The 20280-nt window shown below is 40.8% G+C and overlaps 1 protein-coding gene across 5 annotated transcripts in view; it reads right to left on the reverse strand.

Moving 5' to 3' along the window:
• The window catches only part of nos1apa (nitric oxide synthase 1 (neuronal) adaptor protein a), a 205146-nt gene that overhangs the window by 21911 nt on the left and 162955 nt on the right, over positions 1–20280 (reverse strand). For 4 of the 5 annotated variants that reach the window (XM_031282404.2, XM_036007154.1, XM_036007156.1 and 1 more), the window contains 2 exons: positions 10271–10439; positions 6549–6725 (listed from right to left, as the gene is read on the reverse strand). In XM_031282404.2, the coding sequence (XP_031138264.1) occupies positions 6549–6725; positions 10271–10439 (346 nt within the window). Of the gene's footprint in view, positions 1–6156; positions 6726–10270; positions 10440–20280 lie in introns of those variants that run through there. The other variant, XM_031282407.2, reaches the window with a different exon arrangement.

A 20280-nucleotide genomic window follows, 5' to 3' on the forward strand; every position in this document is an offset into this window, starting at 1 on the left:
CAAAATGAATAATGAGTGTGTGAAAGCAATCTAAATATTTAACAAATTAATGCATCATGCAGTGTGAACAGAAAACCATAGGAACTTGTTTTAGCATTTTAGAAAGTCAGATAAACTAAACATCTGTGAGGAAACTGTAATCTAATGTAAAGGAAACCCATTGAGTTCCCGAAGCTACACAGGCTGTCATGCTTTCTATTAACCTAGAGCCTATGACTACAATTATGGCTGCCAGATCTGCAGATGGGTGCTTATAGTGACACTGAAGTATAGTAGATGACCTCACTCACACAAACCACACCAGCAACCACAAATACACACACACTTTTGTGTTGCCAGAATTTGACTGTATCCCATACATTCATTAGAAGCTGAATCAATAACCAGTTAAGGATGTAGGAATGAGTTCAAATTTTTAAACTTTTACCGAGCCTGCAACACAAATAACTCACAAAAGAAACTAATCTCCCCTCTGCCTAAGCATTTGATGATATCACTACAAACCCCTGAACATGGGTCCTTCACTTGGGATTACAGACTTCCAGCATCTCTGTCAAGGTAAAAGGCAGAGGGCTGTAGGTTGTAACCACACAACATGAATCACTATTAGATAAATCAGCAACAAGAGACAGTATAGAAATACATTTCTTTTGGCATTTTAGAGAGGTCGGAGGAAGAGCTGGGTTCAAGAGATGACAGGACAATAAGGTTAAGGTCTAACCCATGTGAGAGAAATACAGATGATATAAAAGGTAGTATTTACCCCAGAGGCTAGAACAGAGAAAAGTGTCAAGAGCAGGCTGGGAACAGAAAAGAGGGAAGGTTTAGAATAAAGCAATGCAAGTTAAGACATGGCATGGGCTATGGGTAAGATGCAGAAACAGAAAAAGGAGTTTGTACTCTTTGATTTATTTCTATAGTTATGATAATGTTTTCACATTTTTAGGATCCCTAAATCCCTTTAGGACCAAATGCAGTTACATGACTGGTCTGAATGGACGTTTGATGCAAAATGCATAACAATGTGTGATAAGTCCAAGAAGATATTGTACATTTTGCTGTGTTCTACTTTTTGTTTTCGCACAACTTGTTTGCAGTAGAGTCAAAGAAAAAAAAAAACCGTTTTGGTTTCACCCAACCTTGGAAAGGGAATGCGAGGGTGGTGAGTTTCACCAATTGGCAGCACATTAAAGGCAGGCTTTAAATGGGGACTAAAGAAGACTCTTTCCTGTTCCTCCATCTGACTTGTTGTTAGGGGTTACCTCAGCATGTGGTGATGACTCAGGAAATCAACAAAATTGGATGTGGACTACCAACACATTCTCACACTTGGTCAGGTGCCTTTGACGCTGTTATTGACGCTGAAAGTCTCCTTTATCGTCATATCTAAGCGCGCTGGGTCAGGACTATTGGCGTCACTTTTGATGCAGTTAGGTTTAGGAAAAGATGGTGGGTGGGCTTATAAAAGGTATGTTTCCGTGACATGCGGGGCAAGAACGGGACAGTTGAGTTTAGGAAAAGAAGAAAGCGACAGTTGGGTTTAGGTAACGTGACACGCGGGACACTATCCTCGGTTTCCGGGGTGAAAGTCCTGTGTTGATTGACCCATCCAACACCCCAACTACCCTCCCTATGCGGAATTTCGGGCTTTCATACTACTCGCTACCGTTGTCGGTCTTAATACTACGTCATCTTCAAGCGCTGCGTAGCTGCTGCTCTGCCCGGTGCGTTCTACTCACACGCTGAAGGGTGCTTTTTGCGTCGTATCTGACAGCCACTGCCCAAGCGTACGTATTTTACGAGTTCTGAGTGATAACGGGTTGGGACTACGTAGGTTGCATTAATCTCAAGGGCTTGCCCTCGATCTCGTAACGTCTCGTAAACGGACTCACTTTTAATTGGTTAAACACATTTCTTACAACATTTCAGAAGAAACAACACAAATGTTGTTTTTTTTTCCATTACTGTATATGAAATTACATCTTCGGTGTGCAAGGAGTAGTATGAACAGAGGATTAATACAATATCCACTGAAAATTTTCCATTCTAGCTGGCAGGTGACAAGTTAGTCATCCATTACAACTGAAAAAAGTACTTGTTGGGTATAATGTCTTACGTATTACATGCTTGGTTCCGTGTGAATATCATACATTATGGGTGACTTGGTGTGGAAATACCTCTAGGTTGAGGTGGAAGCATTTAGGTTTAGACTAAAGTTACATTTCACAGGTAGCTCAAGATGCAACAAACACCCTGTTGACATCTCCGTGAAATTTGAGACATTGTTTTCTGTTCTGCTGATGAGTGCTGTGTAACCGCTGGACTTTGTCAGACACCACAGACTTTCTGTCTGTTTTAAATGGGCTCATTTGGGGGTCGGGGGCACAAGAGGGAGGACGTTAAGTAATTAAAAATAAAAAAACGTACTGATAGCACCTTCACAAAGTCACTTTCATAATGGCCGTTTTCCAGACATGCCCTTGTCTTCAGGTTTCCAGGTAGTCAAAAATGTGATTGAGCCTGATTTAAAAGTAATTTCCTACCAGATAATGTAATGCATCCTTTGATTAAACGCGATTATTGAATCATGAGATGGGAGATCACCTTTTTAAATGTTTTCAATATCTGTCTGGAGATGTGTTTCACTGACAATTTATTGCAACAGGTCGGAATATATTTTTGGTTGATATATTTAGGGCTGTTTCATTACGTTTTAAATTATCTGATGTTAATTGCATCAGTTGCTGAAATGTGTTGGAGATCAAACTGCTGTTTATTAATATCTTCTATCTCCTTTCTTTTTTTCCCCCTCATGGTGAGCTGCCTGATGCACCTGTGCCTTCAATGTCATGTTATAAACATTACAGGAAAAGAAACAAGAGAAAAGAGAGAAGGAAAAAGCTAGATGATGAGACAACAGAATATGTAGAGGAGAGAGTGTTAAAAAAGAGAGAACATCCTTCATGCTGACATACTGTCGGATCTTTGTGTTTCCTGTCATCCGCGTCAAACACGTTGAAAGAAAAGCGAGCGCTTCAGGGGAACTGACAAACTCTGATGGCCACAGAAAGAGAAAGAAAGCTTAGAGTGCAGTGGTTCTCAATTTGGGGTGAGTGAATATTTAAGTATGTTTAAGATGATTTCTGGCAAATGTTTAGTTCCAATTTAAATACAAAGAAAACTAGAGGAAAATGTATTGATGGAGCACCCTGTTGGTAAGGTAATAAGGTGGCGATCATGAACCACGATGTCCACAGTTTAAGTTCGGCCGTGGACCTTTGTTGCATGCTATTTCCCATTTGTCTCTTCCTTCATTTCCTGTCATTTCTGTAATACAGACCATATGAAGAATGGACATATGTACAATTTAAGCCTAAATCAACAAAAAAACACTGTTTTTTTTTTTGTTTTTTTTTGAGGCATTTCCACTCTTTTGGACAGTGGCTGCTCATTTATTCATAGAGCATCATGCTGCTACCGGTGTTGGTGTTGTCTGTTTGGGTTGCCTGCATTTTGAATTAAGTCCCATTACCCCCCTCCCTTTCAGATTGGGTCTTTCTTTTGTTTGTTTTTAAAGTTAATTTATGCATGCTGGCTGGATAGCTTTTCCACAGGTTCGTATTTTGTTCCCATAAGGACATCAACCTGAGACTCAATCTCAAATGGCCCTCATTGGTGTGTATGAATAGTTTTGATAGAACCACTCAACACACTTAAAGGTCCTATGACATGCTGCTTTTTAGATGATTTTATATAGGCCTTAGTGGTCCCCTAATACTGTATCTGAAGTCTCTTTCCTGTAATCCAGCCTTGGTGCAGAATTACAGCCACTAGAGCCAGTCCCACAATGAGCTTTCCTTAGGATGTGCCATTTCTGTGTCTGTAGCTTTAAATGCTATTGAGGAGGAGAGAGGGGGGGGGCAAGGTGGAGGGTGGGGGTGTGGCCTTGATCAACTGCCATGCTTCACTTGTTTTCAACAAGGGGGTAAGCGTCTGTTAACAACCCGTAAATCCTATGGCGCCATTTTGATGCTAACAAGCACTCACCCGCCATTAGCATTCCATTGACTGCCATTCATTTTGACGTCACTTTGACAGCGAATAACTTTACATCTGAAGCGTTTAAAGACTTTATTTGTCCATTGTTTATTTCTAAAGAAACACGACAATGTATAAAAGGCTCCATTACCTTGTACTTCACGTTATAGCTCCATAGCAGACGTTTTTGTAAAAATAGGCTAACGATTGTGTCATAACCACGCGACTTACTGTCGCATAGTAGAGGAATTACCGTATAGTACAGGAGAAGCTCGCAGGTAGTTTCGACTTACATTAGCTGTTTAAGTTTAATTACTAATGTTAACTAGCATTTTAGTTAGCAATAATTAGTCTGTGCCTATGTTATCTCCTTACATATACCTACGCTCTCCGTCTCTGCAATATTCGGAAAGATTGAGCTTTCTCTTGGCACAGCTACCAGAAGACTTTACACCTATCGCCATTTCTAGCCACTGGGGGACCATAGGCAGGCTAGTGGAACTCACGTTAATGTTAAAAAACCTCATAAAGTGAAATTTTCATGCCATGGGACCTTTAACAGAGAGACTGATTTAGAAAAGTTCGTTCAATTTCCAAACAAACTTTGGGAGAAATAAATAAATAAATCTCTGATTCAATCTCGTTATCCTTTAATACCAACATGTTCACAAAGCGAGTAGCTAACTGGGAGTTAGTTTACTGGACTCTCACTAGATTGCTTCGATCCTATCAGGCTAAAGCTCTTTGCAAAAGATAGTGAGCCCATTGAGGACTGTCCTGATTCCTTTTTAAATCTCTGCAGCATCTACCTTCGCCAAACACTGGCCTGTCAGCACGCATTTGACAGGAGTGCTCTGATAAACCAGGGTTACAGTACGCAGAAAGAAAACTCAGTGGCTTTCCTCATGAAACAAAACGAACACTTTAATACTGCATTGTGCTTGGAGGCCATACACATAGCTGGGTTTAAACAAATGAGACCACTTTTGGCTGTCATCCGTGAGCCGCTGCTGTTCTGGCTCGAGGGAAGGAGTTTTTGTTTATGGGATGAATACAAGAAACAAACAGTGTTCCTCGAGGTCCAACTAATCCTGGCTTTACATAAATTAAAATGAAAGCGGGGGAAATGTGTGGACAAGTGAAAAGAGTGCAAACATGCTCCGGCTACCAAGTCAACAAACTGTGAGGAGACAAAAGAGGGCTGCCTGCAGACGTCAAGGACGGAGCAGTTCAACATACATAGTTCTGTGGGATGACATAGAAAACAAAGTTTGTACATACAGTACAGACACAGATTTTTGTCTAAAAATAGTCTTTGAATAACTATGAGGAAAGGACTTTCCCTCTCCAAACATAGAGACCATAATAAAGTTCCTCCCCGGATATGGCTGAAGTGTTCATCTTTGCTCATCGGGCAGAGTCACTTTTCACTCCAGCAAGGACAAGAGCTCATCAGTCTCTCCAGTCCCGAACCCTGTTGTCTTGTTCCTGCCAACACAACTGACAGCTACGCTCCCAATCCTGACAAATGGAAAGCTTTCTTCTGAACTAAGCTCAACTTTTGGTTTGATTTTATGTTCACATCCTCACATCTTCATCGTAAAGACAGACTAACCTACAATTGGTTACTGTTGAATGAAAGGAGAAAAGACTTTTTAAGATAAACTCCCTGATTTTGTCTATAGAACTCCCAAATCTCAAATTGAAATTCAGCAACAGACAGCTGGGAGGAGACTTTGGGAGTGTGTGTGATATATGGATAAGAGGTATGGGTGTGTGTAACAAAGAGGAAAGGCTAAAGGAAATGAAGGAAACAAGATTTAAAGGAGCAAGTGTGTATGCATAAGTATGCATACAGATTAGAGATTAGATCTACAGGTATGACCAATTGGGAAACACGACCGTGTTGCATTGTGGTATACAGGAGTAAAACGTAAGGTACATCATATGTACACTCAAATTAGGAGGAAAATTAGGATCAGGATGTTGTTTAACTCAAGCTGGAGTCCTGATCCACGACTGTCTGACAGTCCTGGTACTTAATACAACATAGTAATTATAGTAAATAAATACTTTATAAAATAAAATATATATATGGGGTTAGGGTAGGTTAGTGCGTTACACTGCTATTTCATCTCCCAGACAGTCAGGAGTTCCCTGTCTGTTGAGAACATTAAGCAGCCTCAGCGTCTCCTCGTCCCTCCCCCAGCCAAAGATCTCCAGCTCCTCCTCCTCGTCGTCCTCCCCCTCATCCTCATTGTCATCGCTGTCGTCCGTGTTCGACTCGTACTCTGAGGAGATACCTGACTCGCGAAACCTCGCGGCAAAGTCCAGGAAGCCCAGAGATTTGGCGTCACAGGACGACACCTTGGCTGTGCCCTCAGACACCTCTTGGCCTTTGCTCTCTGGCCTGTCGGCCTTGAGCAGTGGGGGAGGCGAGGGGAGCTGAGGAGGCGGAGGCCCCGGGAGGAAACGGAAACACTCCAGTTTGAGAAGACACTTGTCCCTACCTAGGGGGCTTCCCAGACTCCCATTGGAAGATGAGAAGGCGTTGCCGGTCCCGTCAGTGGAGCCCAGCGCGGGCAGGTTGAGGGCGGACACATCCGGTTTGGGCGTTGTGGGGTCGCATATCACTGGAGGTACTGTTGACCGGAAGGTGATCTCCAACAGACTGTCCTGGGATCCCACTGGAGAGAGATGAGGTAGGTAGAAGGAAGAGATGAATGAGCAGAGGGAGGAAGAGACAAGGAATAAATGACAGATCAAATATTTTATACCGCATTCAAAAATTCCCCTGTGCCTTGATTTAAATTCATCTGTTATCACCCCTCCTGTTGGATCATGGCAGAAGAATAATGTATGTGATATAGATATCTGTGAATTGTGGTGGATTGAAGCTCCTTTCCAAAACCAATCACTCAGTTACCAATAAATCATTTGTATTGGGTAAGAAACAAAAAAAACTCTATCACTAGCAAAAAGCATTTCATCATCATCAGGGCTGCTCAGTGAAACAAGATTTGCTTCCTTATTTATGGGAACAGAAAACAGTCCTAGAACTGAAATACTGAGAGAAAGATACATTAAAGGAATACTCCATCTTTTCAAATACTAACCCCAAGTAAGCATGGAAGATGACTCTTTAGTTTAGATTCACAGCAGTTACAGTGTTCTCAAAAATTAGTAACAGCATTAATAAAAAATATCCATTGAATGGTGAGACAATGATCCAGGAAGTCCTGCTGGAGTAACATATTAATGTGTAATACTCACAGACAGGATTTTACAACTCTTGAAAGTCATCTCAGAACCATAGACTGTAACAATAATAGATGAAGCTTCCGGATCTGCAAAGTAAAGCCAATGCGGAAGTGCCTTAAACCTGCATTCTATCTAATTTTCAGCAGGGGGCGACTCCACTGGCTCCAAAAAGAAGTCTGTTTCTATAGAAGTCTATGGGAAAATGACCCTACTTCTCACTTGATTTATTACCTCAGTAAACATTTGATAATGAGTTTATAGGAGCAATCGCTAGTTTCAAGTCTTTAAAATAGACAATAAAGCAGGGGATGCTTTAGGGGCGGGGCTACATGCAGACATGTCAATCAGGACAGAGGCTTAGCAGTGCGTATCCATGACACTGTGTACATTAGAATAGACCTGAACTTGTTTTTGGGTGTTGTCCATGTTTTCATCTTAAACTTTGACCCTCTCACTGTGTGTTTTCCCTTCAGCAAAGTTAATTGGAACACTTTGGCTGCCTAAAAATTTCTTGTTCAGTTGTCTGCCAACGAAGTTAGCTAGCTATGCTAGCGTTAGATGGTAACTTAATCGAATGTTTGCCAATTTTCTGTACTGCCGTCTGCAGTACATGCTGACGAATGGCATCAGTACCCGGAGGTCCACGTTTACCCGTCGGTAAATCTCCACTGGATGACTTGCTTCAGAAGGGTTTGAAATTTGGCATCTTTCCCCCTTTAGCATTTAGCACAGCGCCATTGCAACCATAAACACCACTGGCTTGGCGCGTCCTCCTCCCCAGCTCCACCCTCTCATCAAAAATCATCACGTCCGGTTTCAAAAATTCAAGACTGCGACGGCCAAATTGCCAAAATTCGAGGCTTTAAAAGGGCCGTCCACAAACCAATGGATGACGTCACTGCTGCTACGTCCATTATTTTGACAGTCTATGCTCAGAACTCAGAACATATATTTTCAGAGTATTCTTTTAAGAAGCTTTCAAGTGATCAAGTTGAACTGGGCTTAAACCTCCTGTACCTCTTCTCAGATATTGCCACACCAGGTTTCATGCTGTAAAATTCTACTAAATGCTGTAAAAACGCTGTGAAATAGACCTTTCTCAAGGTGGACACTGTGATAGGAAGAAAAGGACAGGTGTAACTAATAACATATACGATGGTTCCGTTCCATTCAGGTGTGTTAATAAGCCATGCTAGTGAGCCAGCATGCACAATCGCAGCACTCTGAAACTGAAATACTACAAATGAAATGCAGCCATAATTTATGTTATTAGTTGAACACCTGTGTTTGACAAGTCAAAATGTGTCATGAGAAAGGTCTATTGCATTAAAAAAAAAAAAAAAGTTTGGCCATTGCATTTCATTACGTATCCATAGAACAATTCTTCTGATCTTGTGCGACATGAGGTGCATATAAAATGACCAACATGCAGAGGTGGCAATGAGACAATATTTTCCCCACTGAATAGCTGAAATATTGGCTGATAAGACTACAGATTGCTTCTCACAGGGTGACAATTGGAGGGCAGGCTGGACTGTGATAGCGCAGAGAAGATTGTTTCTTTCTGAATAGCTGATGAACAGGCTTTAAAATGTGTGAAGCTGTGGGGAGATAGACAGAGTAGGCAGAGGGGGGTCGTGTACGATAGAACAGCGACCAGAACGTGTGTGGTGCATGATAAACAGAGCGGCGAAGGCTCTCATACTGGTACTCAGAAGCTTTAATGTAGGAACTTCCATTTAGAAGCCTGTCCATGTCTGCAGTACCCGCACTCTTGTCTGCTGTCTGTTTGAGCTGCTCTCTCAGTGTGTAGGTCATGGTTAGTATGGCTGTGTGTGTGTGTGTGTGGCTGGATGTTTACTCGGTCACATGCAAGGATTTTACCTGACAGTGTGTTGACCTAGATGTGGATTACTATCTTTGTGCCTCCATCATGTCCATCTTTTAAAAAAAAATATTCCTTTTTTTATTGTCCATTTTAATGTTTTGTCACAAGATCTTTTGCATACTTCTCTGTGGGATACAGTATCCTACTGACAGCTGACTCAGTCAGTTTCTTTGCCTTTATTGAGGATAGGGATGGGTGGGGGTGCAAGGTAAACTAGGCAGGTCTATTACAGTTTGTCTCTCTAACATGTCACTTTGTCTCGTCATTTTTATCTTTCCCTGTTTTAAAATATCTTTAAGTAGTAGCAGTTGTCTTTACATAAGCTTGAACTGATTTTATGTTACAGTGGAACTGTGTTTTGTGGATGTATGATTACAGTGTGCATGTGCTGCTTGTGGACTACTTTTTATTATATGTTAGTGAAAAATCTCCTGTTGAAATTACTTGTGAAGCAAGACCTAGGGACAAGGGAACACGTGAGTATTTTAAAGTGAGTTTGTTAAATGACTTCTAAACATTCTGAGATAGAAATAATAACTTTCCATCATTTTTGTTACTTTCTCATGAACTACTGCACTTACTTGAGCAACAAATATCTTGCAGAATATCCCACATTTGTCTTTTATCACGTGTACTATGATGCACAACTTGATCCAAAGGCAGAATAACATTTTCTCTTGTTAAATAAAACAGATTTTGAGGATGGTGCTGTCCCAAAATGACCAAAATATTCTTTGAAAAGAATGACTGATGGGCTGTTGATCACTTATCAGCATTTGCTTAATGCTATTGTTGGATATCTTCTTGCTAAAATGTCTCTTTACTGCGTCAAAATCAGATCAGAATAGCTGAAGGGGATGGAAGGGATGACGTGTTGCTGTTGTTACATTTCCTACTGGCTGCCAGTGGAAAATGATATGGGTCCCAAACTACAAAATTCATTTGTCACTTCATATAAAAACTTGTGTCCCCATACATACGTCCGTTTCTCTGCAGCTGTACACTTTAACATGTCAGCAAGCGTGCGTGTATTAACCAGCATACAGTATGTATGTGCATGAGCCTCTTGTGTGATCCACTCACTGGAGTTTGGTCCAGACATCTTGCTCATCTCCAGCTCCTGGATCTGTTTAACCAGCAGGGAGATGTGCTGCAGCAGGTCTTTGTTCTGCAGCAGCAGCTGGTGGACTCGAGCCTGGGCCTCCAGCCGTGCCGTGGCCTCCGCACTCAGCTGGTCCTTCAACAGGTGGACCTGCACAAGAGGAGGCGAGTCAAGAGGGACAGATAGATGAGGAGAGAGGAGGAGGATAGGAACAGATGCTCAGTGCAGTGTATACAAACATTTTCCCTTGGTCAACACTCATAAAAGTAGCACTACTCGCCCTTATCTTTTAGGGGTTGGGGGATGGAAAAAATCGAAAATTGTATGTATTGATTCTTTTCCCTAGAACAGGGATGATTGACCAAATATTTTTTGTTTATACAGTACCGCTGACTGTCACTACATCATATTAATATATATATATTTTTGGGCATTTTTAGGCCTTTATTTTTGACCACTCTATATCTTTATAACGGAGCTAGCTAACTGGAGCTAACCGCTAATCAGAGCTAATTATTGCTAACCGAGCCTTCAGTTCTGCGTGCCTCTATCCATTAACTGCATGTATGGACTCTAGCCCGAATAAAACCCTTCATTTTATTAAAATGGCTGTAAAAGTTTAAAGCTACAACTCAGAGTTGTTTGAATGACAGAAATCTGCTCAAGGTACGGCGTAGAGTTAGCGTGCTAAGTTGATGCTTTCTCTCCGGAGTGCAGACTGATTTTCTCTTGCAAGTCACGTGACCAAATCGCAGCCTTTGCGTTTAGGAAATCGCGTTTTAACATATCGCCATATTATTGCAAATGCAATTAATCGTTCAGCCCTATATCTGATCCTTGTCATGTGTTTAACTGTAAGCGGTACAGGTTTCCATCGCTTAAGCAAAATCGTTACAAATATTCATTTGTTTTACAATTTTTGTATTTTTAACTGTGTGCATATTTCTTGTGTGTACTTTTTATTTATTTAGTGTCTTTTGTGGCATGCCTGTTTTTCATGTAGCAATAAAATCAACCTTGATCTTCTTCGTTTGAGTCACTTTTCAAGCAAAAATGCCAAAACCTTTCTTCTTTTAAAGCGTAACTCTGGCCAAAATGCAACCTAGGGTCTTTTTGTGAATGTACCCGAGTCAAACTTTCGTTTAAAAGCATATTTAGGACGGAATCGTTACTTTTAAGATTTACCGTATTTTAGTTTTTTGGTCAAATGGCCTTTTGAATGGCAGAGCTAGGGGCACTTTTTGCTAGCCTCAAAATAGCTATTTTTAAAACACTAAGAAGGCTTGACACAACATGAAACTTTGCTCGAAGTATGACCAGGGGCTCTACACCTTAACGAAAGCATTGACAACATTGTTTATGTACACAGAGTTTACTAAAAAGAACTCTTTGAGCAACTTGCTATAACTGTTGTTCTTCCGGTCGCCGTCTATCGAGCCAGTCAAAAATAGTCGAGGGAGGAGAGTAAAGATGGAAAGCTCCAAAAGCTTAGTTCCATATAAATGCACGGATAATTCGTTGTTTTGTCGTTAGTGAAACACAATATTGACCTTGTAGTTGAAAAAGGAGCCTCATATAGGAATGACATTTCCTCCTATGGAGTCCGTTCATTCGCATTCAGAGATCGACTCTTTTTGACTGGGAAAATGGCGGATAGCATAAACAACTGCTAACGTGAGTTGCTCAAAACCTTTCTTTTTAGTAAACTCTGGGTACACAAACAATGTTGTCAATGCTTTCGTTAAGGTGTCGAGACGCTGGTGATATTTCAAGCAAAGTTTCCTGATGTTGGGATGATTCCTGATGTATCGAGCCTTCTTAGTGTTTTAAAAATAGCTATTTTGAGGTTAGCATAAAAGTGCCCCTAGCACTTCCATTCAAAAGGCCATTTGACTGAAAAACAAAAATACGGTAAATCTTAAAAGTGTCGATTCCGTCCTAAATATGCTTTTAAACGAAAGTTTGACTCGGGTACATTCACAAAAAGACCCTAGGTTGCATTTTGGCGAGAGTTACGCTTTAAGTGAGTTTTTTTTTCTGCTTTTCTCTGTTTTTTTTTATCATTGTAAAGTTCTTTGGATTTTGACTGTTGGACAAATTATGTTACTTTGGGCTTTAGAAATAGAATTTTCAAACATTTTAGAGATAAAACAATTAGTCAAATAATCCAGAAAACAATTAGCCGACTAACTGATAATTAAAGTTATCTTTGGTTTTGACTTTCTGGTATTTGATCTCTCTACATGTACACTTACAAAAATGCAATTACACACAATCATACAGGTCCCAATGTACTAAAAAACATGAGGGATAGATATTAAATCTTTGTAATTTTTCTGTGGCTTTATATCCGTTATTATATATTACATTTTTATTACAGGAGTAGCAGAGCTCCAGTGGCTGCTGTGATCCTCGTGTGACATTAATGCCACAGTCTGCTGCGGTCTGCAAGATTAAAGTGGAGACTCTATTTCAATTTAAGACTGAAAGGCTGAAATTTCTATAACACTCTAAATTATTTATTATACGAGGGGAGTGAGAGAGACACCGTTCACTCAGTGCACACATGCCCGCCTACATACACACACACACACACACACACACACACACACACACACACACACACACACACACACACACCTTTTGTAGCAGCAATGACTCCCTTTTTTTACTTCAAAGTACTCTCCAAATCAAATGTTAGTGGCACCACCTTCTACCTCACTCGGAAATCTCATACCCTGAGCACATAATTGCTTTCAACAATTTCAAAGGAGAAATTCAAATCACAAGAATGGTTCAGAAGAAGCCCAGTGTATTGAATGAGCCCACTTTCATGACTTTCTGACAGGAGAGGCTGAGTTGCTCTCAATAGTTTGATGAAGCTTAACCCTGGTGTCTGAAGATGGTCCACCAAGACTTTTATACAGATGTGTAATAGGTTAAGAGGTACTGAAGGCAAGAGCGTCAAACATGCTTTTATCCAATGCCACTACATGCATGTTGAATAGAATGCAGAATCCAGAAGTTCTCCTTAAACCCAGTTCAGACCAAAGATTCGTGACAAGACGCAACGTTTTAGAACAGGGGTGGCGAACCTGTGGCTCTTGAGCCATATGCGGCTCTTTGCCTGCTCCTTTGAGGCTCTTACTGTGTGGCTGGGGGCTGTGTTATTGGTGGATTTTTTTTTTTTTTAACTTTTTGAAACATTTCAGATAAGTGCAAAAAAAATGGAATGCAATTGCCAATACATTTGCCAATTATTTTAAAATAAAAAATAATGCAGCAGACTTTTGAGGACAAATTCTGCAACCCGAGGAAAAAAAATCTGCCACAGATCACCTTCCTCATTAACCCTTTCACTGCTGAATCAGATTGTTTGAAAGCCCCTCTAGTGACAAACGAGTGAAAGAGTCGCTTCGAGTGGCACAACCGAGTTCTAGCAAGACCTGAAAAGGATTGTGGATAACAAAGACTGTCAGATTTTCCACTGAGTCAGTCTAAGTAAGAAAAAAAACCTATGAAAACTGCTATGTATTATGACTGTCATCAGACCTGGAAGTCACTGTTGCTGTTGTAGTGTGGACGTGCATGTGTTGTGTGGCTTGCTTGGCTATGCTGCAGGGTTTTTTGTGGCTCTTTATGCTGAACTGGTTGGCCACCCATGTTTTAGAACGTCGCAGGGAAAGGTTGCAGCGGTCTGAACTGGCCCGTCTCATCTCGATTCAAGCCAGCTGATGGTTTCGCTGCGACTCAGCTGTTCAAGCCGCAGAGGCTGGTTTTACAACGTAAGGGACGTCACCTGTTTCAACAGCCAATAGAAGTCAGTTGGTGATGTCAGCTATAAACTATAGAAATAAAATTATCCATAATCCATTTTATTTTAGGTTACAAACAGCTGGTCGAAATGGCAGAGTTTTAGACGGAGCCTCAATGACGCGGTTGAGCCCGAAAGCACGGTAACGTTATATGGTCAAGCGAGATAGAGTGACTGAAGAGAGGGAAGCAGTGAATCGAAGAAATAAAACGTGTTTTCGTCGATTTATCACTGGAAATGCAACTGTAGCAAGCATCTCAATATCACTAACGTTATCCACATTCATATTTAGACGAAACAAATGATACATCCAGCGACAAATAAGCCTAAAAGTCGGAACGGAAGTACAAAGAGGCGTTGTTATGGAGATGATACACCGTCTCGTCTTGTTGCATTGGTGTGAACTGGCAGGTTTCAGAACACTGCAGACCGGCTCGCTGCAACAAGTTGTAAGTTTCAACTCGTCTTATCGTCAATCTTTGGTCTGAACTGGGCTTTACTGTTGAAATTAAGGAGTTCCCTGCTTTTTCTAATGGCTTCTTGTCAGCAAACCATTTTCCATTTTGTTGTGAACATATGAATAGCTTAATCAATACTAGAGTGTGTCTGAACAGGTGCACATAAAATGTCTAGGAAGGCTAGCGGTGTAAAAGGCCAACAGGAGCGGCAGAGTATTTTCAGAGCACCGTGAATCACGGGGCCTCGTGTGCAGGTACAAGTCATCGAAACTCCCAATAACTCCTAATGACTCCCTGGTTTCTCATTTCAGGTTGATGGGGTAACCGTGGTAGCAGGGAGGCTCTTGACGTCAGTGGGGACACGCATCAAAGGAAAAACTATAAAACAAACTGTAACTGGCGTTTTACAGGCTGCAGGCAATGCTCCAGAAAGTCCTTCAGTACATTTCCTGAGCAGTCTGAAAATCAATAAAAAATGTGGAGATGAGGATAACTCCAGGTGTAGTTTTATTTTGTTGTAGTCATTAACTAGAATTTGTTGCGGTTTCAAAACGTGTCTAATGATGTAGCACAGTGTCTTGTTTAGTACATACTTCTATTAACATCCCCTTATTTTATTGCTGTGCTTGCTGTGAGTACCTGACGATGTAGCATAATGATGTCCTCCATAGTATTTCTACTAAGACTGTATATATAAGTTTTTGTCTCTGTTAAATAAATCCATAAATAAATAAAATGGACAAAAGTTCATCATGTCTTCACATTGACCCTTTTGTCTTGTACTTAGATATACATTTCATCTGGATTTAAACAAATTTATAATAGATTGAATTTAAAAAAAATACCCCTATTAAAATTGGCATAATTAGTTATATTTGAGATTGCCCTATATGTATAATTTGCCAAAAATTCCAATAATCAGTTATCTATTCATGTTAAGCAGACTAATCGATTAATTGACTCATTGTTTCAGCACTACAGTCATAGGCGTAATTTACATGGGGGATGGGGGGGGGTTAATAATCCAAACTGGCCAATGCAACACCTCCCCCCCCTCCCAAAAATGTTTGACGCTCAAAATTTAAATTTTGCCAAAAAGTGGAAATCTCGGACCCCCCCCCCCAATGTTGAACCCAAAGTTATGCCCTTGACTACAGTGGATTAAGATTACTCTCCAAATCAAAATATATCTGAATGTTTCCGACCTGAATTTTAAATATCCATTAATATCAGTAGTATTGAAGTGAATATGAAGAAAAGGCCATTTTTACAGAGAATAAATTCTTCCTTTGATTTCTGATTTTGTTCTGTTTTTAAAATAAAACTATTGATTCACAATCTACTCTTTTCTTATACTTCTTCTATGTCTATTTTCTCTCACGTCTCACATAAGATGAACCCTCATCAGTTCCTCTCCACCCTCATAAAGAGCCAGTGAGGCGGAGAAACACAAGATGGAGTCAAAATTCACACATCCTCCATCCCAAGGCCTCCTCCGACTCACATCTGCTCGCCCGACAGAAAAACGAGTGTCGAGGAAGACAGTCGTTTACTTCCATTATCCTTGCACTTAGCAACAAATGGAGGTTATTCCAGATTGTGTTGGGGCCAGGCTGCCTCTGCAGAACTCATTTGTAAGGACTGACACCCTGATGATGACTTTGCTGGTGTAATTTACAGCTGACAGGACCCCATCTTGAGCTATGGAAGAGTGCAGCTTGACTTTGACATTATGCTGCCCTGCTGACACCTCTAATAGCCCATCAGCCACTCCTGCATGGTTTATACTGAGGCCTTGGGAGCCAAATGTCACATTTGTCCTGATGCTGTCCACGTTAAATGTCTTTCACTGAGCTGCGCTGGCAGGTAAAAGGACACTGAACAACCCAATGCAGAAACAGTAGTAAACAAAGCAAGACAAGCAAAATAAGCCGGGAACTTTTAAAAGTCAGGGCTTGGCTTTATCATCAGGATATCTGATCAAAACTAGCACGTCTCGTTGTGATGCAGCCACACAAGGTTACATTTGGTTTCATTCTGCAAATGCCCACACACATTTCTTTGTGGAAGCAAGAGGCTGGTCCTACTGATAAAATAAATAAATAAAAAAACGGAAAGAAAAATTGCTAAGATGATAAGCACTAATTTATTACAGCTGGATCTCTCTGGCTGTTTCTATTTGTCAACTGGTACGTCTGTTTATCTGGGTGATGTTTGTCTCCATCTCAGTGTCTTTTAATGGCTCCACCTGAACTGGTATATCACTTCATTCACAAATAATCGATATTCAACAGGGATATTAATTAGGATTGTCTGTGGGAGGGCCGTGACCTGAACTCACTCTAGTTCAACATTCTGATCCATAAATCCAATGACAAATGACATACTTTGTCCCTATGATCTGATGCCCCTATTGGCGGACATATTTTTCCGTGCCTTCCAAAACTGTAGAGAGTTTGATGATGTGACAACACACTATGGTTATGATTAGGTCAGGTTTACGCCCATAAACAAGGAGGTTAAGGTAAAGACCATGGTTTGGGTTAAAATGACTACTTTGGTTAGGTTAGAAGAGCGTCGTTATCATGGTTACAGTAAAAACCATGTGGTAAAGGTTACCTTTGTTGTACGGCAGACCAGAAAATCGGCAAACCATCCCTTAAGTCACTAGCTAATGCTAGCGCTAGCTAGCAAGGTTGTTTGACAGAAAGCTGAACAAGACATTTTTAGTTGATGTTCCAATTAACTTTGATGAAGTGAAAACACACAGTGAGATGGTCAAAGTTCAAAATGAAAACACAGACAACACCCAAAAACAGGTTCTATTTTAATGTGCATAGTACCATGTTAGCATTGCTACGCCTCAGTCCTGATTAACAGGTCCTAAACCACCACCTGCTGTGTCGTCTACCTTTAAAAAAAATGGAACCATAATTTACATCATGAACATCATACTGTATTGAAGAAAACTTGAAAGTAGTAATAAATCAAGTGAGAAGTAGGCTCATTTCTCATTCATTCTATAGAAACAGACTTATTTTTGGAGCCAGTTAGATTAGATAGAATGCAGGTTTAAGGCACATCCGCATTGGCTTTACTTTTCAGACCTGGAAGCTTTGTCCACTTATTTTTACAGTCTATGATTCTCCCACATCTCTAATGTGGTAGATAAATTGCACGTGGAAATGTAGCCCTTTGATGCGGCTATAACGCCATTTTCCACATTATCCAACTCATTTTCTATGGAGGTGTACATCTGTGCTGCATCAGATTGGTATCAAGACTTTCATTCCTCATCCAAATATTACAGTATAAATGCACAAAAAGGAAAAATGAACACACACAACCAGACTGTCATACAGCATGACAATCCACTAAAGAAACAACAATGTCGATAGTCCTTTGAAAACTTTAAGAGAGACGGTCTAAAACGTCACACTGGAAGTAGAAGCCAGACAAAGAGCCAATTAAAAAGGTGCTCCGCTTGTGCTTCACTGTGGTGGTCCCCTGGTAGCAAACCTGCTGCTACCCAACGTTTTCTGCCATCTTATCTGAGTGTCGTGAAATTGAAGGAGCTTCAAGCGACTGAAATGACTCCTTAAAGCTCTAATTAGGCACCAGCATCTCTCTCCCTTTTATTGCTTTCTTTGTTCAAAACTGTTCCCCAGAACAGAACAGCGCCTGAGGACAATTTTCATCTTTCCAACTCCTTCTCTCACGACAGGTTGACATTTTTTCTTACAAGTTTCCTCCCATCTTGTCAGTTCTTTACAATAGAAAACACATCTCTGTTAAACTGATTTTAACATACAAAATATATTTCATAGAGTTCTTACAGTTGCCTTCCTCTCTTCCGAAAATACAACAGTGTTAGGGTTTAGCCAAGCAGAAACATTCTGCTCTGTTATCTCTGGAAAGTGCTCTTCAAAGCCACTGTAGCAAAGAGCACTTGGCAATACATAAGGAGACACAATGAGATGAACATAAAAAGAAATCAAGACATTGTGGAAAACCTCCTAATTTAAAAATGCAAATATCACAGAAACTGAATGACAAGGCTGTTTGAATGATACCAATACCCTTTCAGGGAAGATTGGAAAAACAGTGACTCTCCCACTGGCAGCGTAAAGGGATTAGGATTATTGGTTGTGCGTTGTGACTCAACAGGGTTGGTTGCTGAAGATGTACTCTTCACACAGGATTACCATCATCGCATTCACTGCCCACGCCAGGTCCCATTTAATTTTGAAACGTTTGAAACCCCTCCAACTCTTGTTTGTGTCTAATTCCATCTCAAAAACCGAAAGGGGAAATGATCATTTTGCTGGTGCAATGATTAGGAAACCATTATAAATGCACTCTCACTCGTGTGTATGATGGCGAGAGAGTGCTCGATCAAGTGAGAGAGAACCAGAAAAGTCCAAGCAACAGTGTAGGAGAAAGGAAGAAAGAAAAAACATACTGAGACAAACATGAAGATGGAAGGAAAATGTGTTTGCACGAAGAAAGAAGAAATTAAGGACAGACTAGTCTGTATCGACGACGTTTCACTTCCGGATTGTTCAGGTACCGCCGGAAATTCCGCCCGGATGTCCCTCACCTTCTACTTCCTTTGTGTTGGCATTCTAAACTCCGGTGGATTTGTGAGGACTATGGTTAACTGCTCCTCAGATCTCTGCAGGGTAAATCCAGACAGCTAGCTAGACTATCTGTCCAATCTGAGTTTTCTGTTGCACGACTGAAACAACGTTTTTTTTTGTATTTGATAGGACAGCTAGGTGAGAAAGGGGAGAGAGAGAGGGGGACATGCAGGAAATCGTCACAGGTTGGATTCAAACCCTGGACCAATGCGTCAAGGCATAAACCTCCAAGTATATGTGCGCCTGCTCTACCCACTGAGCCAACCTGGCCCCTTAAAACAACTTTTTAACGTACACATTCCACCAAAACAAGTTCTTTCCCGAGACTATTTTGCAGAGGCACAGTCATTGTGTCCAGCACTTAGCACCGCTCAAGATGATTGTGATTGGTTTAAAGAAATTCCTATAAACCAGAGCACATTTTTCTCCCATCCCGGAATGTTGTGTGGAGAAGCAAGACCCTACTCTGCAGCGATGTGGAGGAAGGTCTGGCAATGCGAGACTAAGGACAGACCGATGAAGCAAAAGAGTGAAGTAAGGTGTAGATGGCAGAAGAAAAGAAAAAAATCATTGGAGAGAGGACAGGAAATGGAGTAAGGAAGTACTGAAGGAAAGATCAGTAAGCAAGCTGGAAAAAGAGAGGGGTAAAATTTCATTAAGCAGTGACAGAGCAGAGCGAACTTCCCGAAACAGATCGTCGATGTGCTCCCTCACTTCCCTGACTTCATTAAACATCTCTACTTCCACTCATCTCTGAATGAGCAGTGATTAGAGTTGCCAGCTCGCTAATTTACCTCCATTTACTGTGACCTCTGCAGTGAGGGTTCAACGTCACGAATATTTTCCCTGGCTGGGCCAAAAAGTCACTTTCATCATCATAGAGGGCAACAGTAAAGATAATACCCATATTGCAACATTACTTTGAAACACAGCTGCTGAGATTCTCAAACAAAGATTTTCAAAGTACAGACCGGTAAATGAAAGGTAAATAGTGCTGCAACTAAAGATTATTATCATTTTCGATTAATCTGCTGAATTTCTTAATGATTAATCTATTATTAGTTTGGTCTACAAAACAT

Source organism: Sander lucioperca, chromosome 11, assembly GCF_008315115.2.
Source record: "Sander lucioperca isolate FBNREF2018 chromosome 11, SLUC_FBN_1.2, whole genome shotgun sequence".
NCBI lineage: Eukaryota > Metazoa > Chordata > Actinopteri > Perciformes > Percidae > Sander > Sander lucioperca.